The 18,821-nt window shown below is 50.5% G+C and overlaps 1 protein-coding gene across 1 annotated transcript; it reads right to left on the bottom strand.

The window, feature by feature from the left end:
- Positions 1–140: 140 nt before the first annotated feature.
- On the bottom strand, positions 141–18,812 carry AVIL (advillin). The gene is made up of 19 exons (XM_028533318.2): positions 15,801–18,812; positions 14,121–14,195; positions 12,955–13,151; positions 11,895–12,003; positions 11,701–11,811; positions 11,175–11,377; positions 10,639–10,717; positions 10,441–10,539; positions 9,398–9,551; positions 9,197–9,297; positions 8,556–8,693; positions 8,296–8,454; positions 7,142–7,321; positions 5,692–5,837; positions 5,440–5,584; positions 3,857–4,045; positions 3,161–3,229; positions 2,139–2,255; positions 141–671 (listed from the first exon to the last, which is right to left on the bottom strand). Exons 1-19 carry the CDS (start codon positions 15,864–15,866, stop codon positions 558–560), a joined length of 2,451 nt encoding a protein of 816 aa, XP_028389119.1. The 5' UTR covers positions 15,867–18,812; the 3' UTR covers positions 141–557.
- Positions 18,813–18,821: the final 9 nt, after the last annotated feature.

The raw sequence follows: 18,821 nt of genomic DNA, 5'->3' as shown, positions 1-18,821 counted from the left end.
AGGTATCTTTATTTGAAGAGTTAAAAAGCTCTGACACATACAGATCTGGGCATTTGGATTTTGGCTTTGGAATATACATGTGATTCACTTCAGTGATTTGTAGGTTAAATAGGTTTTGGAAATACCATTCTTTCAAATTGAAAACTTAGGTTTTTGCCTTAATAAACACTTTAAACTTAGTGTGTTTTTGTTGTTATTGTTGCTGTTTTTATGGGTTGTTTTTTTTTAAATCCTCACTCAAGGATATGTAAACTTTTATTTTTTGTCCTCTTACTTTTGACTTCGCTAGATTCATGTAGTTTTCATGAGCTTTCTGCTAAGGCTTTAGCCAGAAAGCCACAAAAATCAAAATGGATAATTAGTGTTTTAGGTGTATAAAATATAAGGAATACAGGGCTGAGAAAAATGGAGAACATGCTGTGATTTTAGACCCTACTTATCTAAATTAAGCAGCTGAATGTTAGGCAACAATTGGCAGATAAACTCTTTCCCGATATTGGCAACTGTCGGCTCTGTCCTGTGGTCTTGCAGTAGGTCCAGGTGCATGCTATCTCGCCTTAGAAAAGCCCCTTCTCTTTCTTCATTTGGAGCTGTTTCCAGCCAGGCAGAGCAGCAAACTGCTTTCGTGTGATTCCAAACACAGAAACAAAGTCCTGTTCAGAGAGGTAGTCCTAAGAGAAAACAGAGTGTCTGGTTAGAAGAAAGACACGGCCCCTAGCACTGCCAACAGAACTGGGGAGAGCGGGGCTCAGAGGAGTCGGTCCTTAAAGGGGGTGTGGAACAAATGTTCAGAAGAGTCTGTGACAGACCTCAGTTACTCGTTAGGGAGTCCCTCGGGTTGTAGGGTCCTGTCTTGGCCTGTGGAAGAACTGACTGGATTCACTGCTCTCACAGCCTCACCTAGCACCAGTTTCTTGTCAGAAGGACAAGAAACGGGATATATGTTATATGTGAATTCTAGACATTAGGTTTTGGCTAAATGGAGAACTAAATTGAGTGACTGTTTTCCTTGCTTTATGCCCTTATCTGCCATTTTTATGCAGATATTTTCAAATACAAGATCTCAAGAGCATAAAATGCTACCATTTATTTATTGATGTTTAATGAATATTTTCTGTCCAAGTAAAATTAAGATATAACTTCTGTTTTCAAGAAAGTTGTAGTCCAGTACTCAAGGGTCGGTTAGATAAGACGTAGAAAATCTAGAGACCTTTCCCAAATCAAATCCTCTAAAGGGAGAATACCATTCATTCAACGTGAATATGTTAATTCATTCTACCAAAATTTAAGAAGTGTCTGTGATCTGCCAGGCACTGTGTTAGGAGGTGAAAAGCTGAGAATATGGTAGTGAACAAGACAGATCAAGTCCTTGCTCTTAAGGACATTACTAGAGGGAAAGGGAACGACAGACGACAAACACGGATAAGGGGGCGGGTGGATGGGGAGCGGTGCGGGAAGCAGCGTTAGGTAGGGTGGTCAGGGAAGTCTTTCCTGGGAAGGAGACCTTGGAGCTGAGACCTGAATCACGAGGAGGTGTTGGCTCTGTTGGGGTTTTCCAGCTGGAGCAGTAGGAAGTGTGAAGGCTCAAAGGCCCGCACGAGCCAGCACGTTGGAGGAAAGGCAGCCACTGGCTGAGGGGGGCTGGCGAAGAGGGCAGTGGTGTGTGAGATGGAAACGGAGGGGCCGGTGTCAGACTGGGGAGGGCCTTGGAGGCCATGGAGAGGACTTTGGATTCTTCTCTAAGTGCAGTAGGAAGCCATTCAAGGTGTTTCAAATACAAGTGTCATCTGTTTTAAAACCCCATTGGTGGTTATGTGGGGAATAGACTACAGGGGTGGTGTGGAGACCAGGTGGAGGACTGTTGCAGTAGCCCGTGATGGCCTGACCAGACTGACAGTAGAGGGACGGAGAGGAGTGGATGGAGAGGAGTGGACGGAGGCCAGCTGATGGATCCATGTAGGGGGTGAGGAGAAAGTATCAGGGGGGAGCCCTGGGTGTTTGGCTTGAGCTACTGGGCAGCTCGGGTGTCTGCTGAGTGCTTATGGTGCTCCAGAACTGCCCTGGGCCACACACTGAGACAGGTGATTTACTCACAGAGAGCTCCACTTATATCCGACATAGTTCCTTCAGCTACTCACTTCCTTTTTGGCAGGGTCCACATCCTCGGGCAACTCTTGATTCTGACTTTTCAATAGAACTTCTACAGGGTAACAGTTTTTCTCAGAATTCAGGGAGAGAGCTGTATTCCTCATGTCCTAGGTAAGATAAGATAAAAACTGTTCAGGTCTCTGCATTTGAAGTTCTGTGTATATAATATTAAAATTTTGGTTTATACCACTTTACCTTTTGTAATTATCTTTTAGAACAGTTGTTCCCAAACCTGGCTGCATGTCAGAGTCATCTGGGAATCTAAAGTACTCAGATTTTGCAGCCCTTGGGAAAGCCGACCGTGTGCGTCTAAGGCAGATCCCGCAGAGCCAGTTTGGCATAAATGCTGTGCTTAAATCGTATTCAAATACTGTGATCACATCCCTTCTCCTGGCACTTCCCTTAGGCTTTACATTTCCAGCCTTTACGTGACTTTAAATTGACATCATACTTTTTCTCAATACATTTTAAAGATGCTACATCACCATTAACTTTGGAATCTTGAGTTTGTAGAGCACAAAGGACAAAACTGCCACTTGGTTTGGACAGCTGGTACCATGCACTCATCTCGAGGTTCAATTGCTGTCGAATTCCTGGCCAGCAGCTCTACTTGTGGCCACTGAAACAGGGGTAATGACCTGAATTTCTGTGGACTCCACTGTCAGAAACTAATGCACGTTATCATTTGGGTTAGAAACTTATTACTTCCGAAAAAGGCTGCCAGTAAATTGAATCTGTCCTGAATGACAGAGTTGAATAATAAAATTAGTTTTTGGGGTGTGTGTGTGTGTGTGTGTGTTTAAACAGCTAGTCTGTTCTGAATTCTGGAGGGCAGTAAAGTGGGCTCTGAGACCTGCTTTTCTTCTGGTTGAAACAACCTTCATATCAGAATGGACCACTAGAGTGACACTAAGAAGGACATGAAGGGGTTTCACCCATGCAGCATCGACTTCATCCGCTCTTTCTCTCGGGCTCTAGTTGCCTGTGTGACTTGCTCCTCTAAGAAACTCACAGCAGTGATTCTTGTGATAGCAGCAGCGTCTCCCAGCTCTTCTTTTAACTGTTCATATGATTTCCCTGCCTGAAAAGAAGAGACAGGAAACATAAGGTGAGGTGCTGCCCATGCACCTGAGGTCTAGTGGTATTCCTCATGTCCTAGTGTGCCGTCTCAGGTCGTCTGTACCCTTGAGAAAAGCCAAAACACTAGGAATCACGGGACATTTCAGGGATAAGCACAGAGGAAAATCTCCCTTCCAGGCCCATGCAGGACTGGGCACGTAAACAATATGCTGCTTTGCTCGTGGCCCCTCAGTTCTCCCTACAAGACTTAAGACAGAGCAGTTGAGTAGGAGTCAGAAAATTGGCTTAATTGTGACTTGAGACAGATAACTTCCATAAGCTCCTTCATCCGTCACATGGGAAGCAGTGTTCATCCTAGCTGTGAGGACGGTGGTAACGCTAGAAAGGTGTGTGTGGGTGTACTTTCCAAACATCATCACCCGTGCAGGCTGCTGATTCCTGAAACAAGCTGTGACTTCTGTGACGACTTAGTGCTCTGGAGCGTGGGGAGGGGGAGAAAAGTAGAAAGCAGGCAGGGGACAGGGAGTAAGGGGAATGTGGACTTGGATTTACTGAGCCCTTCAGTGCCCCGCCTTCCCGCTGAGCTCCCTGATGCTTAGAACAGCTTCCCCACTAGCTGTGTTCTTACGCTCCAAAGATGAGAGTCCCAGGCCAAGAACCAGCCTGTGAAGATGGGAGGCTCGAACCCCTGTTTAATGATCAGGATTGGTGTATCAGGGTCTCGGCCACCGGGGTGCGTGTGCAGGTACTCCTGGGCTGTAGCAAGGGCCCTCTCCTTCTCTGTGGCATTGGCCTCAGCCCCAATCCACAAGAACACCTGTCGTGGGCGAGAGTGAATATTCATTAATGTGCTCTTAACAGGCACTATGTACCAGACAATAAACACTGCCCTCTCACCCCTCAGCAATTCACAGACTCAGCAGAGGAAGCTGTGCTCAGAATCATCTTGAGGTTTTAATTGCCACGTGTATCTCCCATGCCTGCATCTCTAGTCCTGAGCTCTTTCTCTGAACCTCAACTTCCTAAATCCACCTTCTTCCAAAAACACCTCCTCTTGGCTGTCTTCAAGCAACTCAAATATTAACACCCCAAAATGGAGCTCTTTTCTAAATGGTGTCTGTCTTCATTTTTAGTGAATGGCGCCCACCCAGTCATTCCTGAGGCGGTAACCAGGGAGTCGCCGTAGGAGCCGCCCATATCCAGTGAGTTACCAAGGCCGGCCAGTCTGCCTCCTGTGCCTTCACCAGACCTGTCACTGCCCCTCCATCCCTACTCCATCGCCCTAGGCAGGCCCGCCCGGCTCCTCTTGTTCCCACCCCACCACCCCTCTCCTACTCTTGCTGGAAGGCTCAACCTAAAGCGCAGTCTGACCTCGTCACTTACCTGCCTAAACTCAGTAGCTTCTCAGGATAAATCTCAAACTTCTTCACAGGGTAGGTAAGGTCCATGCTTCCTTCTTCAGCGCATCTCTAGGGTTTTAACTCTACCTTATGTTCTGATAATGTTATTTGTAGTTCCTTGTATACTAGACTGTTTTGTAACTTGCTTTTCCTTGTGCTATTTCCTTTGCACGGAACGCTCTCTTTACCTGATGAGTGTCTAGTGATTACCCTTTGAGAGTCAGCCCCGGAGCCGTCTTCTTCAGGAAGTCACCCTGAGCCGCTCAGCTGTGCTCCCTTGGCACCTTGGTGTGTACCTCCGTCATAAAGTGATGCGTCTGTGTTCCCCCTCCCTCCGTCAACCTGTGACGTCTGGGAGCGGGGTGGCACTCTTCACCTTGGTGGCCGCATGCCTAGCGCAGCGACCACAACAGGAGGTGCTGAATGTGTTTGCTGAGCTGAGTGGAAGACGGATGTCGGATGTCGGGAGGGGTTGCCTTGAAGGTGTCCCCTTTTCACCCCTTTGGACCTAAAAGGCCCATATCTCTGGGTGTGGCCCCGACTGCTGTTGATCCTGAGACAAAGAAGTGCCTGGTGATAGGGTGACCTGATTTTCCCAGAGCGAGGTGGGAAAACTCCAGGGTGGTGTGTTTTAAACAGCATTCTGTTCTCCAGCCCTGACAAAAAGCAGGCTTTTTCGCTGATCGCCACCGACCATTGTTTGATTGACTTGGGTTTCCTTGGGTTTATCTTGGCAGGAGAGTTACATAAAAATAATCAAAACTCTGAGGAGCTTAGATCATTTGTTCTAAGCACTCTGGCTGTGTCTTACCTGGTCCCAGGTATCCAGGAGCATCACATCGTCTGGGTTCAGGTCATCCTGGGTAAAGTCTGTGATCTCAGTGACAGTGAACCGGCCGGTCTTATTGGAACATTCAAAGAGACGGGACTGGACATCTAGGATTTCCTGCTGTAGTCTGCAATACAGTCCGTTTGGAGGAACTGAGCTGCTTAGAAATCGTGTGCAGTTCACAAGTGTGGAAGGCAGGGGGAGCCAGGAGGAGGGGATGCTGTGGTCCCATACCTTTTGTTACTGGCATAGGGAGTTTTCCCTCCTAGCAGGTCCCAGAACTCTGGGGGCTCCTGGCCCTCAGCCACAGTGTCCTCGGTGCCATTACAGAGAAGCCTGGCCAGTTCCTTAGCCATGGCCCGCTCATCCCCGCTAGAGCCCTGAGAGTAGGGTGAGGAGAACACAGGTGTTAGCCGCACGTGACCGCGTTGATGTGGGGAAAAAGCTGCTGAGGCTAATCGCTTCATGTAGCCAGGGTCAGCTACCAAGCCATAGTACCTTCTGCTGGGGAACAGGCTTGTTCTAGTGCTGGGAAGGTTGGGGTAAGGGGGGGCGGTGTGGTGGCAAAGAACAGCACTGGACTCCAACTCACGATGCGTGTTGACAAGGGGCGCCTTTGTTTTGGTTGCAGTTGAAATTTTAGCACCTACTTTTAATTTTTTTAAGAGAAAAGTGTAAACTTATTTTTTAAATTACAAGAAAATTCACTCTTTTTGGCATACAGTTCTATGAGTCTTGACATAGAATCAGGTTACCACCACCACAAAGAATCAGAACAGTCACCTCACCCCTGCAAAAAATTCGCCCAGGCTACGCACTTCCAAATCCTTAACCTCTGGCACCCACTGCTCTGTCTCCGTCACAACAGTTTTGCCTTTTGCAGGAAGTCATAATGGAATCGTATACTACGTGGCCTGGGGATCTGGCTTCTTCCACCTAGTGCCCACCATGTAGCTGCGGGTATGACCGACTGTTCTTTGTGTTGCCGAGTCGTGTTCCACTGTGTGGCTGTCACACTGTATTTGTCCACTCTTCAGCTGAGCTGCTTCCAGTGTTTGTGCTATGTGCTATAAGCATGTGTGTCCAGGTTTTTGTGTGAAGAGTTTTTTATTTCACTCGGGAAAATGCCCAGGCGTGGGACTGTTGGATCATGTGGTAAGTGCACGTTTTATAAGAAGCATGGTTTTTCCAAGGCCATATTCGCATTCCCACCAGCAGCATGAGAGCGCCTGTTGCTCCGCATCCTCATGTGCACTTGATACAGTCAGTTTTCTCAGCCGTTCTAGTGAGTGTGCATCTCACTGGGTTCACTTACATTTCCCTAATGACTAATGATGTGGAGCATCTTTCCCTGTTTAATTCTCTTTTGTAAAACAATTAAGTGCTTTTTAATGCAGATGCAGTCCAAATTGACAAAATTGTATTTTTAGTGTTTTTGTTCAGTGGTAATGCTTGTCCTGTTATAATCCACCAAATTGGTGTGGGAAGATTGCCTTACTCAGCCCCTGTCCATGTAGAAGAAGTTCAGGATGTATCTCTGGGGTATGAGTGAGCAGTGCTGTCATTGACTTTAATTGGAGGCCTAGTTGTAGGGAAGTCACAGCCCTTTTGAAGATCCAGCCCACTCTAGGCTGACTGGAGGGTGATGCAGGGCCACCATGAGCACAGGGCCCTGCCGTCCTACCTTGCCATACCACAGGTAGTGCTCTGCCTGGGTCCGCAGCAGAAAGACGTCATTGGAGTTCAGGGAGGAGGCTAAGGCTGAAACCTCCACTGCCTTGGTGTTAGATTTCTCATTTCCTTGAATCTGGAAGAGCCTTACTGGAGGTTCGGGCTCGGCATTTCCCTTCCGGGAAGTCCCACCCTGGAGAGAACAAGAGAAGCATAGACTGGATTTAAGGTGCACCACGTGAGCAGGGCGCTGGGCTGGCTGTTGTGGAGACCATCTCAAATGCATCCCTTTAAGAGCTTGTAGGCCAGGGGTGTCCAACTTATTTTTACTGGGGGCCATGTCAGCCTCGAAGCTGCCTTCAAAGGGCCGAGTATAATTTTAGGACTGTGTAAATGTAGCTACCCTTAACTAGGTACAAGGAGCTTGGCGCTGCCACCAGGTAGAAGCAAGGTGCCGTGCCAGATAAAACAAGGTGGAGGGCCGGGTTCTGCCTGTGGGCCTTGTGTTTGCCACCCGTGTTGTAGGCTGACTGGCAGTGGTCAGGTGAGCTAGAGTTATGGTGTCGGTGATGTTAGCTTTCATTCTGAGATGTCTGCTCTGTGCCAGACTTTGTGGCTGGTGCCTGTGTACATCATTTCATTGGTCCTCCAAATAACTGTGACGGTATTATCCCATAGTGCAGGTGGGGAAACTGAGGCTTAGAAACCTGGCTAATAAATGGCAAGAGTAGGACTTGACCGCAGACTTGTGTGTATCAAGCACATCGTGCATTTTTTGCAGCGCTTCCGCTAGGGCTTCCGGGGAGAAGTGGGACTTGAATCTGAAGGGACACATGTGCTGAGGGAGGCGGGCAGGCCATGACGTAGCGCGTGTGAGGGCTAGTGAGGAGACCCACCTGACGAGTGGGGTGTGTAGCCTGGGGAGCTGAGGGTGGTGCACCTGCACAGGTAATATGGCTCAGATTGTGAAAGGCTTTGAACATTAATTAGGCAGTGGTTTGGACTTGAAGTCCTGGGCAGTTGGGATTCACTTTAGTGTCTTAGATTAACCCCTTGTCCATGTCAGCCTCAAGGCCTGCTCCCCCTCCCCCTCCACCGTAGCCCCTGCTGGCGGGCTTAGTTCTGAGCATTCTAGCTCACGGTGTAACTTTATCTGAGGGTTCTCACCTCAAAAATAACCAGCTTTCCTTTGAAGATGGCCATGAAGTGGCGTGGTTCCTTCCCCATGGTAACCCGAACCTGCACAGGGGCCCCCTCCAACTTCTGATCCACCTCCACCGCCTGGTATGCCGAGGCTGCCAGCTCGTCCTGTGAGGCGTGGCGGCCCTGCGGTGGTGACAGGAAGAATGGGCCCTGCTGCCCCTGTCCCAGCTCTGTGGCCAGAGGAAGCCCCCTCTCTGAAAGCTGAGGGCCTGCCCCGGGCCTACCTGCCAGATGTACAGGATGTAACGCAGCTTCCCGTAAACCTCATATGTGTAGAGAGCCAGGTAGCAATCTCCCCCATAAAAGAATCCATACCACTCCTGCTCCACGGGGACCAGCTCCAGGTTTTCAATTCTCCAGACCTGGGCATAGAAGGAGACACAGTTCCCCAGTGCTGGGGGTCCTATTTGAAGAGACAGCTGCCTGTGGGAACGGGGTCTGGTGGAGTCATGCTTAGCAGAGAATCCTCAAGTGAGGCACTAAAGTCAATCCTCTCAAAGTCCTCTGCCCACTCTGGTGCCGCTTTCCCAGTGGTAAGGGCTTATCACATCACATTTGCATAATTTGAATCTGTAGGAGAACTGGATTGTCCCTGGTGGGGTGCCTCCCCATCACAGCTTGGAGGTGATTTGAATAGACCTGCCAGGTGAGGTATTGACAGCTCACTGGGGTTTCTGCCTTTCACTTCCCTGAAGAATCATGGGAAAACTGCAGACCAGGACACCTCCTGGTGAATACTCCTAGGCACTGGAGATGAAGGTGAAAGCAAAGCGGACCCAGGGTCCCCGGCCCCCTCCTCTACCGCAGGACAGCCAGGAGGGCCAGTGCTGCTTGTCGGCCCTGAGATGGGGGTCATGAGGCTCACCTCAACTTTTCCATCGCCATCGTCCACCATTCTTTCCTGGGCAGCTACCTCTGGTTTGGTGTGCAGCAGAGTCACATCAAATTTATCTTGGAAAACTTTAGCTGCTCGAGAAGCGGTTGGGAGAAGCCAAGTGAGTGGCAAGCATCCATGCCTGCCTTTCCAGAGCCCCAGCAGCGAGAAGACACTTCGGGGCAATCTTACCGATTTTACCAATGCTGAATGTTTTCCCCAGGCCTGTGGTCTGCTCCTTCACCGTCCACTTCTGAAACAGCTGCTTGAACATGGCCGACTCAGCGCCATCGTTGACCGTCTCCACGTTGGTGCTGCTGGGGTAGCCCTTCAACTTGATGAAGTTCTGTGGACAACACCCCAGCCCCGAAAGGCAGGTCAGTCAGGGAATGCTCTGAGTTCTTTGCTTGGCTGGTGAGTCAGCCCTTTGAAGCCAGTTGGTAGGATTGCTCCCTTGCTCCCTTTTGGGACTGAGTCAAATTCTGACTCACTTCTGTCTAGGGACAAACTTACCTGACTCAAGGAAAGGACTGAGCTGAACATTTTCTCATCTCTCTATTGGCCTGTCATGGTTATTACTAAGTTTTTTTTCCACGACCCTCTTTACTCTGTTCTTTCAACACTCATGTATTCTGCTGACTTTGTATCACATGCGTTTGTCCATTTACTGCTCTGTCGAGTGCGTCCTGCTGGGCTCACCTGCGTGGGTCTGCACCATATCACAAACCCTTTGAGGACAGGCCATTAACCTTGATAAGTAGTGTCTGTCCCTTTCACTAATAACATCCACTGCCCTGACTGGTGTGGCTCAGTGGGTTGGGCATAGTCCTGCAATCGGAAAGGTCACCAGTTTGATTCCCGGTCAGGGCACATGTCTGGGTTGCGGACCCGGTCCCCAGTTGGGGGGCGTGCAACTGATCAATGTTTCTCTCATACATTGATGTTTCCCTCTCTTTCTGCTTTCCCCTCTCTCTAAAAGTAAATAAAGTCTTTAAAACATAATAATAGAAACATCTACCAGGAACTTTCTGAATGCTTTACAAATGTTATTTAATCCTGGCAACAACCCCAGGAGATGGTATTAAACCTGGATTTGAATCCCAGTTTGTCTGACACCAAAGTCCATGTATATAGCTGCAATGTTACATGCTCAAATGCCTAGTATAGCTCTCTGAGCACATCTGAAGTATCTGTGACATGATTTTTGGACAGTATGGCACATCTGTAGCTCCTACCAGGGCTGTAGACATGGCCATATGTTTCTCAGCTTTTGTGGCTCCTCTTCCTTTCCACACGTAGATCTTGGACCCACTCTGGTCCAGGATGTAGCAGTCCTGAAGCAGGCAGGGATGAGATGCTTACACTTTGCTCAGGGCCTGCCTCTGAAGCCAGGTCTGATCAGCCCACGCCAAGTGCACCCAAGCTCTACTCACATCGTGGTTCAGTAAATCCTGGACCAGAGGCCTCTTTGCTACCTCGCTGACCGCCAGCTGCCCATCTGAGTCCGAGACACTGGAAAAGGGAGAGGTTAGCCTGTGCCTTCTCTTCTGCAAAGCATTTCATAGTCATTTGGTATTTTCCTGGCTTCATTTTAGTATGGAGTTTCTGTGTGGAGCTTGGCTTCCTGTGATAGGCGTGGCTTGAATGCAGACAGGAATGTGAGGGACTCTGTTCTCTAGAGGAGACTTCTGTGTCTCTCTCCACACATTGCCCCACCCACATCCTTGGGCATGGACAGATCCAAGTAAAGGAACAGTTTCCCCAAGAGACCAGGAAGAGTTGCTGATGAGAACAGATGGCAGCTTCCTCCTCGAATCAGAACACCAAGCTCTCTCTAGAAACTGCATTTGAAAATGACTAAAAGAAAGCCAGACTCCACCCAAAATGAGGAGCGAAGCAGAAGTGCCTAGTGTTCTAGGGGACACCTTCCCCCTGCCCCGGCTTCCAACCAGCAGCCAGGTTTACTCACTGATATAACACGATGTTTGATTTCTGCTGCTGATCTATGATCTCATCCGGGACCGCAGGCTGGATAATAGAACGTCGGCCGAGGGTGTCCTGAAGGACCTTCATCAGCTCTGGGCTCGCTGCCTCCTTGTCTCCCTCGATCACGCCGATTTCAGCACGGCCCCCTCGCTCCCTGTCCCGAATATCCTTTGCCAGAAGCATAGCCTGTCGGAGAAAGCCATGCAAACACTCAGCTCCTCTGCCCCTGCCCCTTTCTGCCTGCAGCCTTTGGGAGGAGCAGCCTCCTTCCCAGACCGGAGTTATTCTGATGCTAAGGATCCCGGCAGGGGGGGGGGGTGGCGGGGGGGGACCACAGACTCACACCCTTAGCCTCTTTCTCAGACAGATTCTACTCCAAGGCAGGGGTCCGCCTTGAATATCAGGGAACGGCCAGTGAGGAAGGAGGAAGGGAAAGTACCGGAGACAGCCAAGCCCTGCGGCCAGGCCTGGGGGACAGGAGAGAGCGGGCAGACTGGAGAGAGCTGTACCTTTAGGCGCTCCCCGCTGTTGCTCTCTGGGCCATTCCACTGGATGATTACCTTCCCAAGGTCCAGCAAGAAGACATCACCTCGGTTAAAACTGTCCCAGCTCATTTCCACCTGGAGGCAGATATTATTCAGGAGGAATTCTTAGGTGCCAGGTGGAGGCCCTGGGCCCAGAACAGAGGGTGGGCAGGACTTACCTCAGTGGCCCTTATGTTTCTCTTCCCCTTCACGTGTAACAGCCGCTTCACATCGTAGCTGTTGGTCTCCACGTGCTTCATCCCAGAGGCCACACCCCCCTTCTTGTAGCTAAGGGAACATCCGTTTGGTTATTTACTGAGCCCCTGCCTGTGCTAGGTATGGGGAGGCAGGGGTGCATGACACAGACGCAGTCTCTGCCCGTGTGGGTGGCGACAGGAAATAAGCAAGGTCAATCTAGATGGTAGTAATTGCTGCCACAGAAGCAGACACAGTGATGGACTTTTTGACAGGGTGGTCAGGGCAGTCTTCTCAGAAGGGGTAGCATTCCAGCAGAGGTAGGAAGAGGGATAGGAACCAAGAACAAGGAACTGTGCTCAACACAGAGGAAACACCGGTGGTGAAGACTGACCCATCGCTCGAAAGAGCTTGTTCTGGGAACTGGGGGGGACCGTGTGCAACTGGGAGAGAGGCACACGCCCAGTGGCCGCAGCAGACGCGTTAGCGATGCCCTGGCCTTCACACGATGTTCACTAAACACCGTGAATTTAAGCTCTGTCTACATGTTAGGTGTGTATCTAATCTGTTGCTTCCAGCTCCTGCGTGGTCCTCCTTGGTGTCATGGAGTGTCTCCCAACCAGTCTCCCTGCGACAGGCTTCTACACTGCCTGCAGCTTCCACTGCCCCTAGTGATACTGCTGGGAACACTCTGGTTCCTGTGCCCTTATGGAGCTGGGCCTGTGATGGGCCTGTGAAAATTCCTTCGAGTTATACGGCTCCCCCCTCCCCAGAAGTGGGATCTGCCTCAGGGGCAGATTACTCTTTGGAATGCTGTGCCAGCCCTCCCCGCCCCCAGCAAGGCACAAGGGCTCCTATTCCCCACAACCCTGCCAACTCTTGGCACCACCCAGCTCTCAAATTTGTGCTGCTCTAGTAGGTGGAAATGATAGCTTTGTTTTGATTTGCATTTCTTTGATTACGTTCGTCTTATACTTATTGGCCCTTTGGGTTTCCTTTTGGTAAACTGCCGTTTTTGTCCTTGCTCTGTATGTAACCACTCACATGATACCCTGCTTGAAGTAGCCGCGGAAGGTGTCGGACTCGTGGTACTGGACCTCTCGGTGCTGCACGGGGCTGCCCCCCAGGTAGTCGTCCAGCTGTGTGGTGTAGATGGCCGCGCAGCTCTGCTCATCCAGAGAGGAGTCCTTCCCGATCCAGAAGTGGATGTCCTGGGAGAGGAGACCACCCACTCTCCGGGTCTGGGATGCGACCAGAGAGATCAGTCAGGTCGGGGACCAGCTTCCCTTGTGATGCTGGCCCCTCTGGCATGGGGAGAATGCCTCACAGTGTCCTGTGTCCTGTGCTTAGGGGGCTTCCGGCCCTTCTCCCTCCCTGTAGTGGCCCCTGTGCAGACCTGCCCTGTGGCTCTGGCAGCCCCAATACCTCCCCATGTTTGGGAAAAGTTGACAGCCTATTGTCCTCAAAATAAATGGAGAGCAGTGGGGACCTTTTCCAATGTGGGCTGCAGACTTGCCTTGCTGCCCCACTGCCCCACACTCCCCCAGCCGGCACAGCGCTGACCTACCCACCTGCGCGTCTCCGTCGGCGCTGCTTATGTGGGGTGTTCTTTCCTCAACTAGAACGAGCACTGTGAGGCCAGAAGTGGCTTGTGTGTGTCTGGCCTTCCTCTGCCCCACTTTAAACTGGGGTCTGCCCCTTACCCAGGGAAATGTGCTGCTTATGAGCTACTTATCCAGTTTCAGACAGAGGGCCTCACCCCTACTCTCTGATGCAAAATTTAAACAGCACCCCACCTAAGAATGGCTTTAAAAAATGTTCAAACTGGCCCTGACCAGTGTGGCTTACTTGGTTGAGTATGGTCCCTCAAAACAAAAGGTCGAAGGTTCGATTCCCGGTCAGGGCACATGCCTAGGTTGCAGGCCAGGTCCCCAGTTGGGGCATGTGATAGCATGTGATAGGCAACTGATTGATGTTTCTCTTGCATATCAATGTTTCTCTCCCTCTCTTTTTCTCTCCCTTCCCCTCTCTCTAAAACTAAATTAAAAAAATTTTTTTAAATGATCAAACTGGAGGCCTGTCTTGTACATACTGAAGAGTCGAGATGGATACCAGGGGCCTGGTTAGCATCAGTGGCAGATCTCTCAGTGGAACGTGGCTCAGGGGAGAAGCTTGTGGGGATGAGGGTGGGGGTGGGGGGCAGAGCTCACCGAGAGGATGACGTAGCAGTCCCCCTCGTAGAAGTTGCCATGGGCACTCAGGGGCACCAGTGCCAGCTCCATTTTCTGGAAGGAAAGGAATGTGCACAGGCTCCATTCCCTACCCCCACCCAAGCCTTCTTTCCTTCTCCATCGTTTGGCAGAGGCAGCAGGGGGAAGGTAGGGGAGATGTCCCCGCTGATCTTACAGGGTGTGGCAGCGAGCTACAGGGCTCTCGTGGCCATCTTCTGGCTTCTGAGCTCAGCTTGACAGCCCGGTCTGCATCCCAGCACCTGTCCTCACCCTGTCCTCCTCCCTGCGGCCTGGCGTGTCCTGTCCTGCTGCACTGTGAGGAGCCCTGAGAGCCGCCCCAGCCGACTGCAGGGAGAAGAGTTGACTACGAGCTATCACGAACAACTCCTCCTCCAAGCGGCTGCACCATTGCCTCAGTCACTGTTCGGCTCTGACCACCAGTGCTGGCCCAGGTCTGTGGGAATGGACCGCCAAGATTCTGCGGGGCTTCAGGCGTGAGTGCCAGCAGTGCGAGGGGCTCCACGCCCAGTGTCCCATATTTGGAGTCTGGGTTGGGGTGCTGATTTGTCACCTTCACGTCTGTCTGGGTATCAGGAGGACTATTCCCATAGCTTCTGATGCAGATTTTCATCACTACCTCCAAGTGAGGTAAACCCACAGTCATACTTATATGATTTCTATGTAGAATGTGTGTGAATGTAAAAATGTTGCCCTGAGTGCCAGCCTGCAGAACCAAAAGGTCACCAGTTCGATTCCCGGTCAGGGCACATGCCTGGGTTGCAGCCAGGTCCCCAGTTGGGGCTTGTGCGAGAGGCAACCACACACAGATGTTTCTCTCCCTTTCTTTCTCCTCCCCTCTTCCTCTCTCTGAAAATAAACTTTAAAAAATATTAAATACCCCATAACTGTTATACATTTTTTTAGTATCTCTTGATTTTTAATAAAATGGAGTGTCCTAGGCCTCTCACAAGCTCTGAGCCACTTGCTAGAGGCAGTGACTCCCCCTTCCGAGTGGAGGGCAGTGGAGTGAGGCATCACCTCTGGGTTTTATGCAGCAGCCACTCAGCTCAGAGCAGGGGGTGGGGGTGGGGGTGGGGTGGGGGTCCTCACATCTGGCAGGTGGGGCTGCCCAGGGCAGGGTGGTTCTCAGTCATAGATTGCTGGAGCTCAAGGTAAGCTGCGGGGGCTCAGGTCCCGGTGGGAGAAGTGATGAGCTGTGCCCCTGTCTGTGCCGTGCCCCCAAACCTAGTCTAATTTGCAGGAGCCAGAACCCTCTGAGGAAGACAGGTCCTATTTTTCTGTCAGAAGCAGCCAGGAGTATCAGTCTCCTGGGTGGGCCCTGGCCACACCCATCTTTCCAGGGCATTTACTGGAAGTGCAGACTCACTGAGCAGATGGCTGAATAAAGGGCAAGCTTATTTTTCTCGGAGCCCTGCTCTCCAAGGCTAAGAACATTTCCTCCACCTGCCACCCACCTGCTCTGAGCACCCAGCAAAACTCACCGGTAGGGAAATGTTCACTTTGCTACCTCTCACTGCCCCTGAACCACAGGCCAGAGACTAATGAGGGTCAGGGGGCTGTCCTGGAGCAGATCTGGGTGACAGGAGTCCGCCCCCAGATTCAGGATGAGGAGGAGGGTGTGCGTCCAGTACAGCTCACCTCGATTCTCCAGGTGATGATCCCAGGGTCGTTGCCCACAGCCCTGAAGGCACTGCTCAGAGGCATGGCTCTCGTCGTCCCCGGGCTGAAACACCATAGAGCAGGCAGGGGCTGGGGCCTCGCCCGGCAGCAGACATTCACCCAGTGTTCCTCCTGAATCACTTAGGAACCTCTCGCCAGCCATCCTGCCTTGTGCTGTGGTGCATCCTATGCTATTTTACAGCAGTGACGGGGGGAAATGACTTGTCTGAGGTCACATCGTTGGCCTGGCTGGCTCAGGGGTCCCCACCCGGAAGTTCTGCTTCCCACTTGCCACTTCCCATGTTAAGAGCTCTGGTAACAGCCATGGTTAGTCACCGAAGGGGTGGCAAAAATGTTAAGCCCTGGGTCGATTTGCTATATTGCTATATGTTATCTCAATTCTCATAAGCTGAGTATATTTTCATTCTTACATTGTAGGGACACAGGTTCTGAGAGGTTAAATAATTTTCCCAGGATCACACACTAGAATGAAATCCATGTCTGATCCTAAAACCTGTGCCTTCAGTCATTTTGATGTCCCGCAGTCCTTTGTAAACTTATCTAAATTCAGTGGTACAGGGGAGAAAAGCTGATGTCAGAAAAAAATTCTAAGTTGGGTTGCCTTCTCTCATTCTCATCCCCTCTAACTCTTCCCAGCTCCTCTCCACAGTCAGCTATTTGATCTTTCTTTGGGCTTTTACTTTCCAGACTTTTAAACTACCCTAAAACTCAAACAATCCATCCTGCTTTTGTCTTATGATTAATGTATTTCCTGTGTCTCACAGAAGAAAAGGGAAAGTAAAAAGGGCAGGGCTGGGCCTGGAACAAAGAGCGCAGGGGCCCACCGGGGAGGTGGGCGTGGCCTGCCCGGAGCCGACGCACTCTTGTCCGCTGGCGCTCAGGCCCCCGGGAGGGGCCTGGCCTTGGGTTGCTGGAGGAAGTGGTAAAGAGAAGTCTATGTGGATCCTGCGCCATGTCCATTGAAGGAGTATCCAGGTTCACATAGGGGCTTCGTATAATTAAAATGCATACCTGGTTCTTGCTCTCAAGGAGCTTACCGTCTGATAACGACACACACGACCCGTGAATGCTCTGAAGAGGCAAGGATAAAGGACAGGCTCCATGGCTCTCACAGGATGAAAACCCATCCAGAAAGGACTGTGTGCTTAAGGGGTGCATGTCTGCCCATTCTTTTCTTGAGCCGTGGTGGATGAGGCCAGGTTTGGAGATTATGTGCTGTTTAGTATGGACTCCGGCAAAAACAGAAGCTAACTCCTTTTGTCTGCTGTTATGAAAGGACAGCAGAACAGTGAGGCGGAACAGCCACTGTTTGAGGATTTAATTTGATAACTCGCCCCACCCTGTGCTCAGAACTGCCAGGAAATATTTGTTCAGGTTTTCTTTAGACCCTAGATTTCAGTCACTAAAGGCAAATGCTAAAACTACGAGAAGGGGACAAGGGCCAGTGAATCCATTCCTTGATGATAGAGAAGTGACAACCTGGTAAAAGCTAAACAAACCCTCATTAATTAGGGCTGAGTCTTAGAGGCCAAAAGTAGTTCCACTTGCGAATAGGGACTGAGCCATCAAGAAGATCTGGGTACCCCAAATGCAGGAGAGGGCATACTCAAAGGGACTTCCTGTCACACTGGAACACCTAGAAAACGTGACCCCACCTGTGACAGCAAATTTCCCTAAAACTAGTCATCCCCTCCCCAAGTTCTTATTAATTCGGCACCCTTTAAGATCACTGTAGAAACCCGTGTGGGGTGGGGTGCAGTTTTGCAATCCCGGGTTGAAAGCCAATGGCCGGTAACTAAGTCTTAGAGAGACAGCAGTACGAATGGATCCCAACAGAAAGCCGGTTTTAACCTCTGTCTTGCCCCATACCATCTTTCTGAGGGGTCTTCTTCATCCCCAGCTTTTAAAAATGTGCCCCAGCTGTTCAGTGGTCTCTAAAAAGGGCCGTAGCTTCTCAACAGAAAATCTGCAAAACTGGCCACAAACTCCTGGCTCAACTCCTTAAAAGCCTCATCCAAGAAGACAAAGCCAGGGAAATCTCCATCTCCTCTTCCTTTCGTTTCCTCCTTGTTCAGCAGGAGAGCTCCACTGACATGCACCCATAAACCAGGCAGACCTTACCTTGCCTTCTCTCCCACCGCTTCCCAGTTTGCTGGCAAGCAAGCAGCAGCGGTATCGAAGAACCACTCCGAAGCAGGAGGCTCCGGATCTGCTGCCAGAGCTTAGCAATGGCTGCACAGACACTGGATTATATTTGCTTGGGTTTGCATCTTAACCACATTTTCCTAGTCCTGGCCAATCATGGCCAACCTAGCCCTGGGCTTGACTTAGGGAAACCAGAGGGAAAGCTTTATCTGTTCCTATTCAAAACAGCAAAACAGAACAGACTTTCAAAGGCTTTTTTACAAAAAAAAAAAAAAAAAAAAAACCACACCACCAACCAACCTCCAGCTCCACGCCCTGATCGAATTGATTTTTAAAAAGTGCATAGCCCATCAATAATGCAGGAAAGAGGGTGGGAGGGTATGAAATTTGCCATATTGTAAATATGGATGCATTATGCTGACAGGAGGCAGAGGCTAGAGCTGCCTGCCCAGTGCCTGGGAGGTCCAGGTTGGCAAGCACCTCCAGAAGCTTCTGGGCACGTCTCAGAAGAAGGGGATGTCTAGGAGAGGGGCCAGGAGTATGTTATTAACCTCATCGTGTTTTGCTCTTCAGGTCAGACATTAATCCAATCAATATCTGAGTGCCCACTATGTGCCAAGAACCATCCTGGGTTCCATGTTTTGGGGAGCCTGGTTTGGGAACATCAGTGAGGGGCACAGAAGAATGAAGACTCCAAGTCCTTTGGGGCCGCTGGGTCATCCTCAGACGTCAATAGGACACAAAGCATATGCTTATTAAGCACTGGATGGCAATGGAGGTGGTTCCACTGGGGGCCAGGGAAGAGCTAATGCAGCCCGACTTCTTTTAACCTTG

Source organism: Phyllostomus discolor, chromosome 2, assembly GCF_004126475.2.
Source record: "Phyllostomus discolor isolate MPI-MPIP mPhyDis1 chromosome 2, mPhyDis1.pri.v3, whole genome shotgun sequence".
In the NCBI taxonomy this organism is placed as follows: domain Eukaryota; kingdom Metazoa; phylum Chordata; class Mammalia; order Chiroptera; family Phyllostomidae; genus Phyllostomus; species Phyllostomus discolor.
The sequence above is the reverse complement of the archived record's forward strand: the minus strand, read 5'-3'. Positions and strand labels throughout refer to the sequence as shown.

Excerpts from the sequence above, each read along its gene's own strand:
- AVIL (XM_028533318.2), bottom strand. The coding sequence starts at position 15,866 with ATGCCTCTGAGCAGTGCCTTCAGGGCTGTGGGCAACGACCCTGGGATC. Across the intron at positions 13,152-14,120 it reads ACTGCTACGTCATCCTCTCG|ACCCGGAGAGTGGGTGGTCT; the intron begins GTGAGCTCTGCC and ends GTCGCATCCCAG. Across the intron at positions 10,718-11,174 it reads TCAAACATCGTGTTATATCA|TGTCTCGGACTCAGATGGGC; the intron begins GTGAGTAAACCT and ends TCCCTTTTCCAG.